General features: G+C 36.3%; 1 protein-coding gene across 9 annotated transcripts in view; it reads left to right on the top strand.

The window, feature by feature from the left end:
• The window catches only part of ITSN1 (intersectin 1), a 322258-nt gene that overhangs the window by 238082 nt on the left and 70102 nt on the right, over positions 1–14074 (top strand). For 7 of the 9 annotated variants that reach the window (XM_074214064.1, XM_074214063.1, XM_074214060.1 and 4 more), the window contains 2 exons: positions 4946–5067; positions 9666–9772. In XM_074214064.1, coding sequence (XP_074070165.1) covers positions 4946–5067; positions 9666–9772 — 229 coding nt within the window. Of the gene's footprint in view, positions 1–4945; positions 5068–9665; positions 9773–13696; positions 13796–14074 lie in introns of all 9 variants that reach the window. The other 2 variants (XR_012474001.1, XM_074214065.1) reach the window with 2 other exon arrangements.

Genomic DNA, 14074 nt, shown 5'->3' with positions numbered 1-14074 from the left:
TTAAATGAGGCAGAGCTGTACAAAGTCATTAGCCTAACCAACACTCTGAACCAGAGTCATCGAAGTCCAGTGGCAAGATGAAATAAACCATGCAATAAAGACAAAAGGCTCTTGTAATCTTTTTACTTCTCAGTCATGAGACTTTGAGATGTAATCTGCTGTAGAAAATTATCTATAAAAACATTCCTATTCCTTTTATTTTTATCAAGAATGTCTTTGACATACATATGAATCATTCTCATAAAAAGTTTTGTAGAAATGAAAAAAAGATCTGTGTCAATAATTATTAATTCCTCTTGATCAGCTATTTTAGGAGAATAGTCTGGGATTTTTCTCTCCAACTTGTTGGATTTGCCCGTTATCTACCTTAAAATCAATACTTTAAAAATTGTAGTACTGCCAATATGTATTTCTTTTTTGTGTACTTGGACTGGTCCAAAGTTTTTTTCCAATTGGCATTCTTTAGTGTCATTTTCACCTTCATCTTGGGGGGTCTCTGAGGTCCAAATGTGGTGGTTCCACTCTCATAAATGATAAAAGTTTATTATAGGAATGTTGACAGAGGTGCTCCAGTGTGTCATTTATTTGTTTTGCTTATCTGAACTTTTAGTTGACTCCAAGGTCATCTTATAGAATTCCTTCATTTCACAGATGAGAAGATGAAAGGTGACAAACTTCCAAAGGTCACACAGATAATGTGTCAGAGTTGAAATTTGAACCCAGATTCTCTAACTCCAGAGCCAGTCTAAGAATGCTTTTAGAATAATTGGTTTAATTAGATCTTGTGCAAATCTGCTGTACTTTTTACCCCCTCTCTCATTGTTTTGTGAAGCAACCACAATCACTGATATCTCCCACTACCATCTTTTGCTGTAAAATTTTGCAGCTAAATTCATTTTTTTAAACTTGATGTTGCCCTTGGTTAGCATGTGCAAATTTGTTGAAAGTAGGGACTAGTTTCATTTTGCTTTTTTTTTTCCCATCTTTATACTTCAATGCTTACCATAGTGCTAAGCACATAATAGGGATTAAAAAATGTTGGATTGGACAGCATCAGCAAGCATATCAAATGTTTGCTGGTCAAACCAGTTTGGGTTTTGTGATTTCTTTACACTGTTCAAAATGATGAACAAAATACTGACAGTACATGTCAGTAAATATCAAAAGATCGTTTAAAGATATTTGCAGCTTATGAACTAAAACAGAACAAGCACAGGTCTTAAGAAAATCTGTAAAGAATCTGATAAGACCCTATCAACCAAATCAGAAGATAATTTTATATACTTGGGAATTCCAATGTAAAAAGTAGATTCACAGAAGGCAAAAAGGAAAGGACCCTGCATTTGTAGTCAGAGGTTTTCCATATCACAACTACCTGTATGACCTCATTATGCTTCAATTTTCTTATCTATAAAATGAAGACAATTAGGTAGCCCAGGAGATAGTGTACTGAACCTAAAGTCAGGAAAACTCATTTTCATGAGTTCAAGTCCCACCTCAGATTCTAACTGTGTGATCCTGAATGCGGTCTCATTTTTATCTGTAAAATGAACTGGAGAAGGAAATGGCAAACCACTCTAGTATCTTTGTCTATAAAACTCCAAAAGGGGTCATTAAGAGTCAAACACAATGGAAAAGCAACTAAACAAAAAAAAAAATGAAGAGACATTGGGTTAAATTTAAAATAAGTGACTTTTGAGGTTCCTCCCAATTCTAAGTCTATGATCCCATTAACCATATTTATTTGTTTATCATGAACTTGCCACTCTGAACAAACTTTTGTGCAGATTTCACTTTGGTATGCTGCATCAATTGAAATAATATATAGGTGCTTTGCAAACCTTAAAGAATCGTATAAATGTTAGGCAACTATCTTAAACTCCTCTTCCTCTTAGTCAATTCCTACTTGTTTCCCAAAGCACATCTTTATATATCAGTTTTGCATGGAGCATATCAAAGGAAATAACTTTATCCTTAAGCCTGTCTTTGCAAATTTCCCTACTTTTGTTGAAAGCTATTTTATCTTTGTAATCATCCAGGTTCACAAGGTCAGAGTCATCTTTGCTTCTTCACTCTTATTTATTCAATCAGTTGCCAAGATCTGTTGATTCTCCCGCCACAGTATCTCTTGCATCTGTACTCTTCTCTCTATTCACATAACCGACACCCGGATTAAAGCCTTCATCACCTCTGTCACTTGGACTTCATATCCATCTTTTGGATCCCTTAACTTCTTAAATGTCACCCATTAAACAAGACCTTTCTGATCCTCCTACTTCCTGAAATTACTTTGTATTTGTCTTGAATATATTTTATATTTTCTTACCTACTTACAGGTGGTTTTCCTCCAACAGGATATAAACTACTTGAGAATATAAGCTACTTGAGGACAGGAACTGTCTTTGTAAATCCAGTGGCTTTAGTACATAATAGGTGCCTAATAAATACATGTTAAATTAAAAAAAAATTCAGAACTTGAAAGTTAAGTATTAAGTTGCTCTTTAGTCTTTTCTTCTCCAAGTTGGAATCACAATTTCTATTTATTTTCCTGGGAAGGGGATCAAAATTAGACCTATGATTTCATTGTATAGTGAACTTCTGGGTTAAAGAAATTTTCTCTGCCAGTATGTGTTGGCCTCTTTTCTGCTGGAGAATTCTCTAGTTTCGACAAGTTAAGTGACTTGTTCAAAATCAAATAACCGGTGTGTCATCAGCAGTACTTGAACCTAGACCTTCCTCACTTCAGGGTCAGCACTCTATACATAATGCCAAGCTGCCTCTAATAGGACTAATATTCCATTTTATCCTGTGGTTCTCTCTGTTCACTTGTTACCATGGGAAGCCCAGAGTTGGATTATTTACTCCAACTAGCAGCTTTCAAATAGGATGCCTCACATTTGTGAGTACCTACACTTATGCAGGCATATATGTATCCTATCCCACCTCTGTGGCTGCTTTTCAGACCTCAACATTTACTGACATTTTAATTTTTCTTTCTAAACCAAGAAATCCTGAAAAACTTTTCAGAAAACATGCTCTTCTAAAAATTCATAGTATCATGTAATGCAGGATTCCTCTTTGATAAAGAATAATAACTATTTCCCTAAGCCTTATTTGTATTAATAGGATAGGTAGCCAGGTAGAATTTATTTTTTTCAATAAGAACTTAAGAATAGTTCTACTAGTTAGAAGTCTAAAAAACTTGGTGACAGTAACCAGCTTGGAATGTCTTTGTTCACAATATATTCTCAAAAAACATCTATTTTTTTGAATTTGAAATCATTGGTATATGTACAAGGGAATTTTATTTTCTTAGGCAAATATGAAATATTCACATCATAAAGAAAATTATTTTTATTCATTAAGCCAAAGAAATTTAAACTGATACAAATTTTCAAATAGCAACTAAAACTTAATTTCAAAATACAAATTAAATTGAGTCTGAAGTTAATTTTGTAACTCATTCATTTATAATTTGAATGAGTTACAAAATACCAAAAAAAAAAAGTTAAAGATCTTAAACTGTTCCTGGGGACATACTATGTCACCTAAAGTTTATAGAATTAAATGAGTAATAATTGAGGTGGCTAGGTGGTACAGTGGATAGAGCACCGGCCCTGGAGTCAGGAGTACCTGAGTTCAGATCCAGCCTCAGACACTTAATAATGACCTAACTGTGTGGCCTTGGGCAAGCCACTTAACCCCATTGCCTTGCAAAAACCTAAATAATAAAATGAATAAATGAGTAATAGTTGCTTACTTTCTGCTTACTAATTCATTGTCAGAACAAAAATTTTGATAAAAGGTATTCACTATCCCCTACACTCATCAGTACTTGATATGGAATTCTGCAAAGCCAACAGAAAGATTTAGTGATGGGTCCTACCTCAAAGTTTGTGTTATAAGCCTTCAGGAAGGTTTACACTGATTTTTGTGACCATTCTGATTTGAATTTTAGCACATTACAGTCAACTTTCAATGAAATAAGTGGATGAATCTTAAGGAAGGAGAATTCAAAATGACACCTGCTTTTGCTCAGTTCTTTTTGCAGCTATCCAAATACCCACCTCTTGCCACTTGCTACCTTAAAAGGAATTTAAATGAATTCATCACTACATTTATTAAGTGCCTACTAAACAAGGCACTGCGCCTTGCTAAATACTGTGGCCACAAATATCACAATCCTTAAAAAAGGTTTAATCTATTAGGGGAATGTATACAAGTGGGTACAATATAAAAGAGAATGCATTTGAAGAGAAACATTAAGAACAATAAGAAATTTGAAGAAGGAAGATTTCATGGAAGAGATGACACTTTCTCTAAGCCTAGAAGGGAGCGAAGGATTTTGTTCATTCTCTACAATAGCCTATGTAGAAAATATAATAATATGCCAGGGAAGCTAGGAGTTGGAGGTGACTTCTGGTCCTGAGGTTCTGTCACATATCAAAAATCATCTGATACTTTCAGGTAATGCTGAGCCTCCCAAAAAAACACCCAGGTTAGTGAGAACCTGATCAATATATCTTCTAGCCAAAGTAATCAGTGGGAACCTAACATGGTGGGAACCCCAGCAATTTCAGAAACTACCCTGAAATAGGTTAGACCTGAAATGCCAGAAATGAAGATGATGCCCAGGCTCACTTGAGACTACCTCCCAAGACTCTTACCCTCCCAAGGATGATCTGGTATGATCCAGCAGTGTTTCTGTTCAAAGTGTATTATCTAATGATTAAACTTTGTATCCTTAGTAAACTCCAAAGAATTAGTCCTCTTTCAGTGATAACTTTCTTTCTGATGTTTTTGTTAAAGAGAGAATATGGTGAGGGAACAAACCAAAGTAATCTCACTCAGGAGAATAAAGAACAGGGGGGTGACCTTTTAGGCAGATAATCTTAGTCTTTTAAGCATCTTTGAATAAATTATCCATTGCCATTGTATTTTCCAGGGTGTGCAGATTTACATCTTTTGGATATGTTGACACCTACAGAAAGGAAACGTCAGGGATATATCCATGAGCTACTTGTTACTGAAGAGAACTATGTCAATGACCTGCAGTTAGTCACAGAGGTAAAAATAGCTATGGGGAGGGTGAAATTTTTGGTCTCATTTTATCTGAAATGTGCTAACATTGTGAAATGGGGGTCTCTGATTAAGTTGTTTGATCAGGTGCTTTATTATATGAGTTTTTGAAGGAATAACAATTGTATAAAGGACACTGGGATTATATACTAGATTGCATGAGACCTGTCTTCTAGGAAAAGTTGAAATAAATTCTCATCCTTACCTCTTAGGTCTATTTGCCAGGAGAGAAACAAAATGTTTTCTTAAGATGATTGTAAAGCAGTAAGCAATGTCATGTCCAGAGAACTGGGCAGGAAATTATGAGATTTTAATTCTTTTTTTCCTCCAATTACATATGAAACTTTTCTTTTCAAATTTTGAGTTCCAAATTCCCTCTCTCCCTCCCACCTCCCTCCCCATTTCATTGAGCAGGCAAGCAATTTGTCATGTTATACATGTGAAGAGATCTGAATTCTTGAATAAAAATCACAGCATGTTCGAGCTGGAAAGAACCTTTGAGATCATCTTGTCCGACCTTCTTATTTTGCAGATGAGAAAAACAAAACTTTTCCTACTGCCTCTCCACATATTTAGAAATATGGTAGAAATTAAAAAACTACTTGACTCAATATATCTAAATATAATAAGAATATATGAGATAATATATATATTGCTGAAATAAAATGTACCGTATCCTTTAGACAGTAGCTTCATTTCCCAGTGAATATGCAGCTATCATAGATAACCTCAGTTTGACCCACAAATTGCTTTGCCAAATAGAAATATTGCCCCCTACTTAAGTGAGATCAGATTGTGTCCAAAGTAAAAGATGAATAGTCAAAGTTGAATTTTTCCCAGGAATTCTAACCTCATCTATTTCACAATTTTTTTATTTTTTTATTTTTTACCAAATACCTCTGTCAAATGACTTATTTCTTCCTCTCTTAAGCTATGTGTTACCATTCTGGGATAATTCCAAACCAAGATGGTATTACTACAAAATACCCCTAACATAAAGTTTGGGGGGAGGGGAAAGGAAGTAAGTATGTATAAATTATCTTTGCACCATTAATTATAATTGGTATTTTTATATGTCCAATTTTTTGCCAGTGCTCTCTCTATTCCATATTAGAGAATAGAGTCAATGATGACTGACTGCTAAATTGCAATTCAAGAGAATTGAATTCATAGTTTAAATCTTCCATTTAGTCCTTTGCAACTATATCATAATCCCTCTGAGTCTGTTTCGTTTTTTTATATAATGGGGATATGCTTGTACTACCTCTCTCACATGCTTGTTTAAAAATACTGTAGAAATGTGAGTTTCAGAAATGGGAGTACCCATGGCACCACCAGTGATATTTTCTCCTTATGCCAAATATTTGTAAATGCTCTAACCATTTTTGCACATCAAAACACAAGTCCTAGACTTACTTTTCAATCAATTGGAATACCTGCACCTCCCCACACCCCACCCCGATCCTGTCACTCTTTCACCAGCCTCTTTCCTCTCCTAGGATTACAATTTTTTTACAGTTCTCTCTTGCTCCCTTTGATTTTTCTATTCCCCAAAGGAATCTTTGGGTAGTACATCTTCCTATTCTCTCTCCTTGCCCCTGACATGGTACTGATTGCTATAAAATGATTTCAATGATAATTCAAGATCCTATTTGACCACTAATACACTTCAGGCATGTTCATTTACCTTTTTGAGACTCAGTTTCCTCATCTGCCAAATTACAGGAATTGGTCAGGGTGTAAACTCCTTGAGAACAAAGACTGTCAATTTTTTAATTTACTTAACAATGCCTGGCATTTAGTAGGCAACGAATCTTGATGGACTGATTGATTGATTGACTGACTGAATGATCTCTAAGGTCCTCTTTAATTCCAACTTTCTGTGTTTCTGTCCATGAGAATCTGTCACCATGATTCAGGACACTCCTTTCCATATACTTCATTCCTCAAATGACACTGATTTCATTTATTCTTCCATGAATTTCCCAATTGCAGAGCAAGGTGGCCTCTACAGAATACTCTTTGGTCCTTGTATTGTGGGAAGCTTTACTTCTCTTACCCATGGGTGTCTTCCTCTTTGGAGAAAAGTGTAAAGATAAACAGACTCTTTGACTTTACTAGTCAGAGAGTGATATCAGGTTCAGGAAGAAATGTTTTATGTAGTCTGAACAATATGGCACAAGATTAACCCCAAGTAAGGGGGCAGCTAGGTGGCGCAGTGGATAAAGCACGGGCCCTGGAGTCAGGAGTACCTGGGTTCAAATCCGGTCTCAGACACTTAATAATTACCTAGCTGTGTGTCCTTGGGCAAGCCACTTAACCCCATTTGCCCTGCAAAAACCTAAAAAAAAAAAAGATTAACCCCAAGTAAAATCAGTGAATTCCACATGTGGAATTCCTATCATTTCAACACAGGAAGCTGTGGGCTAGGTTACACTGGCTAGGAGAGGATAGTATTGGTGGAAATAGCATACTCATAGAGTGGGTACCCTTACTTTTTTGATGCAAGAGGGTATAAATTGAATTGTGTCAAGGGAGATAACTCTTAGGTTCAATTTTATTTAATATATTCATGAATTCATATTTATTTATTAAACATGAGAGCAACTTTCTGAGGGAGACTATGGAATCTTGGATGTGAAAATCCTCCAAATAGCTGTTTCAAATAATAATTCAATTAATAAGTAGAGGGCTAGATCTGTTGCCATCCTGCTTTCTTTGAATGAGTTAGCTCAACCTATGGAGTGAAAATAGCACAATGCAGTGGAAAGAGTTATGAATTTGGAATCATTAGGCCTGAGTTCAAATCTTAGCCCTGTTATTTACTATTTATATATCCTCTGGCAAGTGACTTAACTTTTCCTTAGTGTCCTCACCTGTAAAATTAATGCAAAATTAAATTTAAGGTACCTTCTAGCTTCATATTATGACTTTATACTCTGAAAGAAATCTTTTACTCTCTGGTATCCACACCTCTAAATAAATAAATAAAAATAATCAATTGAAGGCATGTTTAGAATGTGTAGTAGGTGAAAGATGAAATAACTGAGGAAACCAAATGTTCAAGCTTCCAATGCATGCCAATTGCATAACAAATTGGGACCAGGCCTCCTCAGTTTTGGCAGTGGACCTTGAATACAGGGGGAGGCATATTTTTATTTTTTTTAAAAAATTAATCAAGATCAATTAATTAAAAGTAAGCAATTAACTAGGATTCAAATTTAGATAATCTGATTTCTAATTGGAGGAATGATTGGGGCTTTCAGAATTGGGTACAATTGAGTGAATGGGTACAATTCTCTGAAATCAGAAAAAAGGAGTGTCCCATTCCCCAAGTTGAAGGAATATGGAAATCATAACAAATTGATTAGTTTAGGATCAGTTTTCAGATAATACATATGAGTTGCTTGAGATATATAACTGTGAGAAAACTCCTTGTATCAATCTTTGGATCTGATTGGGTTCCTGGACAGCATAAATCCTTAATTAAGGGCCTTTAACTAAGCAACAAATGGAGTTGATCCAGCTTCTCAGTTCAAACAGTTCATTAGTTTTCTCACAGTTCTTCCAATTAGATAAAGTTTCCTTATAAAACAAAAATTGGACTGGGCCTATAACTGAATGGAAAGGGAATTGAGCTAGCTCCAAAATTGAGTCACAAGATGGAGTCAGTGTGATTCACTCAGTTCCCTCAAATGAATAATTGATTTCTCCTGGTAGTCCTAGACCAGATCAAGCCCAATGAAGTTGAGGACACTATTCCAAATTCAGTGAATGTTGCCCCCTTGACATCATCAATGAAGTTTGGTGGTTGTGAATTGGGTAGTTGCTTGGGAGAAGGTTGCTTGGTATTTGAGGAACATTCCACCTTCCCACTTAAAAAAATTTTAAGAGTAAACTTGGGGATAGCTACACAGTACAGTTGATAGAGCATCAGTCCTGAAGCCTGGAGGATCTGAGTTCAAATATGACTTGAAACACTAAGTACATCACTTAACCTTGATTATGTCAAAAAAAAAGAGTAAATTGGATAATCTTAGGGATGATGAGGGGGCAGCTAGGTGGTGCAGTGATAGAGCATGGACCCTGGAGTCAAGAGGACCTGAGTTCAAATCCAGCCTCATGCACTTAATAATAACCTGGCTGGGTGACCTTGGGCAAGTCACTTAACCCCATTGCCTTGCAAAAAAAACCCCAAAAACCCAAGAAGTAGAAATGATGACTGCAAGCAGGGAAGAGTTAATGAAGACTGTCCTCATTTTTGTGGTCCACAATTTTCCAGTGAGAAAATTTTCTAATCATAGTTTAAACCATTGTTGCTAATACTAATCTGGAATTAAGGATTAGCCCATCCTCTATAAAATCAAATTAACAAGTCACTTATAAAAAAAAATTCACTTACTTTATTTTTCCAACTGACCAAGGGGCCCTTTATCAGATAACTTCTTCAGGACTGTGAGAACTTTAAGCTTTCTACACCTCCAAGATGATACTGAGGATATTAGTTTGGTCGCTCTAAACCAGCTCCCCTCACCCCACAAGCTAACCATTTGCTTACTGAACTGCTTCATTTTCTGCATCTGTAGATCTTTCAGAAACCGCTGATGGAGTCTGAGCTGCTGACAGAAAAAGAGGTGGCTATGATATTTGTTAACTGGAAGGAGCTGATAATGTGTAATATCAAACTGCTAAAGTAAGCCTCTTTTCTCTAATTACCCACCATGCTTTGCTTTCTTGGTTTCTCAGACTAGTGGTTTTGTGTGTGTGGGGGGGGGGGGGCTGGGGGTCATTCTTTGTTTCATTTATTCATGCTTTCTGTTTTTCTGTTTTACTGACACAAATACTCACACTCACACTCCATAACCCTTTTATTTTTTTAATCCTTTCTAGAAATGTCTCTCCCTTACCCCAATTTTCACTGCTGACAATGACCTTTCAAAGAAATATCTGTTCTTATTTTGAATGTGGTTCTAAGGTTTCCAGAAGCATTTTAATTCTTCCTTCCTAAATATCCTTCAAGGGGAATAGCACTAAAAGTCCAGTTGAGGGTTTACACTTCCCACAGTACTTACAGTCAGACACACACACACATTCTGGCCAAGAATATTTGAGAAAAATACTTGGCTCATTTACCTGAAGAGTCTTGGAACAATTAATTCTGCTCAAATATCAGCTTTCTTAAGGAAATATACTTCAGTGTAGGCATTCATAGAGTTGTTGGCTCAGAAGTGTTTCTGTTTCAATCCTCAAAGGCACATACATAGTAGAAAGAGGATTGGGCCTGGAGAAAGGATACGATGCCTGAGATCGAGCTCTGCTACAAACTAAAGTCAAAAGATACTTTGGTTCTAATCCTAGTTTGGCTCTTTACTGGCTAAGCAAGTCCCTACACTACCTTGAGAACTAGTTTTTTCTTTCTTTCTTTTTTTTTTAATAAAATAAGACCAATACTACCTGCCTTACAGAGTTGTTGTGGGGCGGTATTTTGTAAACTGTAGAGCACAATGCAGGGTGTCCCAGAAGTCTGAGTGCAGTTGTCAGCTTAGTATTAGTACCACCTTAGTAATTCATAACCTCTAAGCTGACAACTGCACCCTATTTTGGGTGCACCCTATTGGCATTACGTAATTGTTTTCTGATCCTCTATCTTCTCATCTGTAAGGTAAGGAAATTTAATGATATCCGAAGTCTGTTCCGGCCCTAAAATTCTGATTTCTGTGTGCAACAGAACTCCAGCAAAACATAGTTCATTATTATATGAATTCATGTAGAAAACAGATCAGATTATGGTCATTCAGACTGCAAAAACTTTCATACACAAGAATCTGATATAAAATAGTCTATGACTGGAGACAGGTGTCCCTCCTGTCCTCCCCTCATCCCCATTGTAATGTGTAGCAGGCTGATCCTTTTCTAGATTCACTTTCTCTGTTTTCTTTTTTTACCATCTTGCAAACTGATAGAAATTGGATTAGTGAGTTTCTGTTTATATTTTTTGTCTGTGTCTGTGTGTGTGTGTGTGTGTGTGTGTGTGTGTGTGTGTGTGTGTGTTTGATTAGGGAATAGAGGAATCACTTGAACAAATGTAATTCTAATTTTTTTTAATCCATTCAAAGAGTCTGAAAACCATTTGACAGTAATCAAATTTGGGTTCAGAAGTAATTATCTCCATTGCCAAAGGGACTATCCTCCTTTTACAGTAGCAGCAATGTAGAATGGAACAAGAAAGATAACATCAAAACAGTGAATGTGGATTCAGTGATCTTGTGGATTCAAGTCTCACCTCTGCCTATCTACATGTAACCTTTAGCAACCCTTAATTGGTTGGTATTATCCATCTTCTCTCTCATAGCTGGAAACTAGAAGCTCCCATAACTCCTGAAGAGACTTAAAGCAGGTCCAAAGAATAAATAGCATTCTCTCTCTCTCTCTCTCTCTCTCTCTCCAATTCTGCCTTTTCCTACAGAAAGATGACACAGGGCATTGATCTCTACCAATAAGGAGAGATTCCCTTATCACAGGACTTTGGGAATGGGGTTACAAATATGTTTAATGAGTCTGAATAAGAAGGTGGTAAACCATTCTGGTGAATATAGAGGGTGCTCTTAGGAAGTAACTTTTGAACCACTCTATAAAGGATGGGTATGAATTTTACAGATAACAGAGGGAGGGTGGGCATCACCAGTGTAGATAACAGCAGGGGCAGAGGTATGGAGGTGTGAGCACCATGTGTTTTTGAGTGGACTACAAAGAATGTTTGGTTCAGCTGAGTGAACATGAACATGAGCAGGAGCAGTTTGAGAGAATGTTGGTACAGGATGGTGGTGCTAGATGGTAGGTTTAAATAAAAGGTGAAAGAATATGAACTTGACTCAGTGATCAACTGGGAGCTAATTAAAGATATTGGCCTACGGCTATGGATAAGATGTATTGTGCTGGGATGGCTAGGTGGCACAGTGGAGAGAGCATTGTCTCTGGAGTTAGGAGGATCTGAGTTCAAATTTGACCTCAGATACTTGATAATAACTGTGTGAACTTGGGCATATCACTTAACCCTATTGAGCTAGAAAAACAAAAAAAAGTATAATGCTAACAGCAAGATGGGTTAGAGAGGAAGATCTCTTAGGAGGAGACTGAAGTAATCTGGACAGAATAGAATAGGGCACCATAACTTTTTGGTTTATAATATGGGAACCATGGTTAAGCTTTGTGTCATTAGGAGCAGGGGGGCTGAGGAGGTTTGAAAATCAAATTTATCATCTTTCTCCTAAAACCCCCTATTCCTCCTGACATTCTTATTCCTTTTAATGGCACCACTTTTCTCCTAGTCACTCAGACTTGAAAACTTGAAATCATCTTTGCCTTTTCTTGCTTCCTAACTCCTAGTAAATCTACCAAATCCTACTAAATCTCTTACAAAATCACTCCTGTCTGTCTACTGTCTCTTTTATAGTTCAGTCTTAGTGGGACCAGGGAAATGCATAAAGAGAGGAAAAAAGTATGGCCATTTGTTTTCCAGATTATATAATCAAGATTCCTAGGGACATTTATGATTCTCCTCAAATTTTCCATCAGAACAATGAAGAATTGTCTGCATTTTAACCATTAGAACCAAGACTGCTCCTATCTTTTCAAGATTGCCCTACTTCTGTTATGAAACTACTCCCCACAAATTTTTCAACAGAACTAATCTTGCAACTCAGTAATCTTTTAAATGTTGACTTTAGCATGTCTTCAAAGATTTCACCTCAGTAAATTGAATACAGATTTTTCCCTCAAAAATACAAAAAGCATTTGCATTGATTCCAGTGGAGAAATTTTAGCTCAAAAACAAATATACTAAGTTATTGGAAAATTAACTCTGTTTCAAAAATTCTTATCTTTCATCCCTCTATTCAACTATCAGTCATTCAGGCAAAAAGGAAATGGGATTGGGTTATACTTTTTTTATGGATATGTGTTTCAGGGACCAAGGTAATAGGTTTTAGCCAAAGAACTTCAATAAACTAGGAAAAGAGAAAGCACATCTGGGCAAGAGTTTATGAAATATATCTCAGCTCCTAACATTACCATCAGAGGAAAAATCACATGCCTGTGCTCTACATTTTTATTCTTCCTTCATTCCACCCTCCCCTCCAGACTTTGCCTGGCAAAATTTTACACTTACACAGGCACACACTTATAAGCTTAATCTACATTAATAACATTTTCCCCATCCATCATATTCTTGGTCTAGAAAATCAACAGAATAATAAATCACACTCTGATTTATAACATTTACTGATTCCAGTGATGTAAATGTTCATGGTAAAAATTTAACAATGGGGAGCCTATTAGAGTTTGCTCCAGTACACCAGTGACCTTTGAAGATTGCATCTTTCCTATATGATTTTCTACCCAGGACTTCTAATGTATCAAAGATCACAAAAACGGTTCAAAAGTCAATTCCTTATTCCAACTTGTAGTATTATGCAGGGAAGGACTAGGCAAGGTGAGCTGGGAAATTGGGTAGCAAAATAACCCCCATCTGACCACCTTCCTTCCCTGAGGCCTAGTGTTATATTTCAGTTCATTTGAGATTGAGTGTGAGAATGAACTTCTTTAAATTCCATTCCAGTTCTTTTGAAGATGCTTGGTACCTCTCAATAAACAGCTAAGATCAGCAATCATAGGATTTCAGAACTGCCTGCTCTGTTATCAGTACAAAGGAATTAGGGTAAGAATTTTTAATAGATGTGTATAGAATGGATCTGGACCAATGGTTAAGTCTAACTATATAACTTTAAGAACTTGGACTACAAAAAGGTATTAGCCAAGTCAATCTTGGGTATACTAATGACTTGCTAGCAGACCTACTATTAATACTATTTTTCTTTCTTAACCTATAGTCAGGAAGTGTCTCTGAGTCCCAGCTCTGGCCTCAGTAATAGATAGCAGCACTGATGTAGAAGTTCTTTTGGTCTTAGACAAATGACATAAAATTTGTCTTTGCCAT

Source organism: Macrotis lagotis, chromosome 1 (genome assembly GCF_037893015.1).
Source record: "Macrotis lagotis isolate mMagLag1 chromosome 1, bilby.v1.9.chrom.fasta, whole genome shotgun sequence".
In the NCBI taxonomy this organism is placed as follows: domain Eukaryota; kingdom Metazoa; phylum Chordata; class Mammalia; order Peramelemorphia; family Peramelidae; genus Macrotis; species Macrotis lagotis.
The sequence above is the reverse complement of the archived record's forward strand: the minus strand, read 5'-3'. Positions and strand labels throughout refer to the sequence as shown.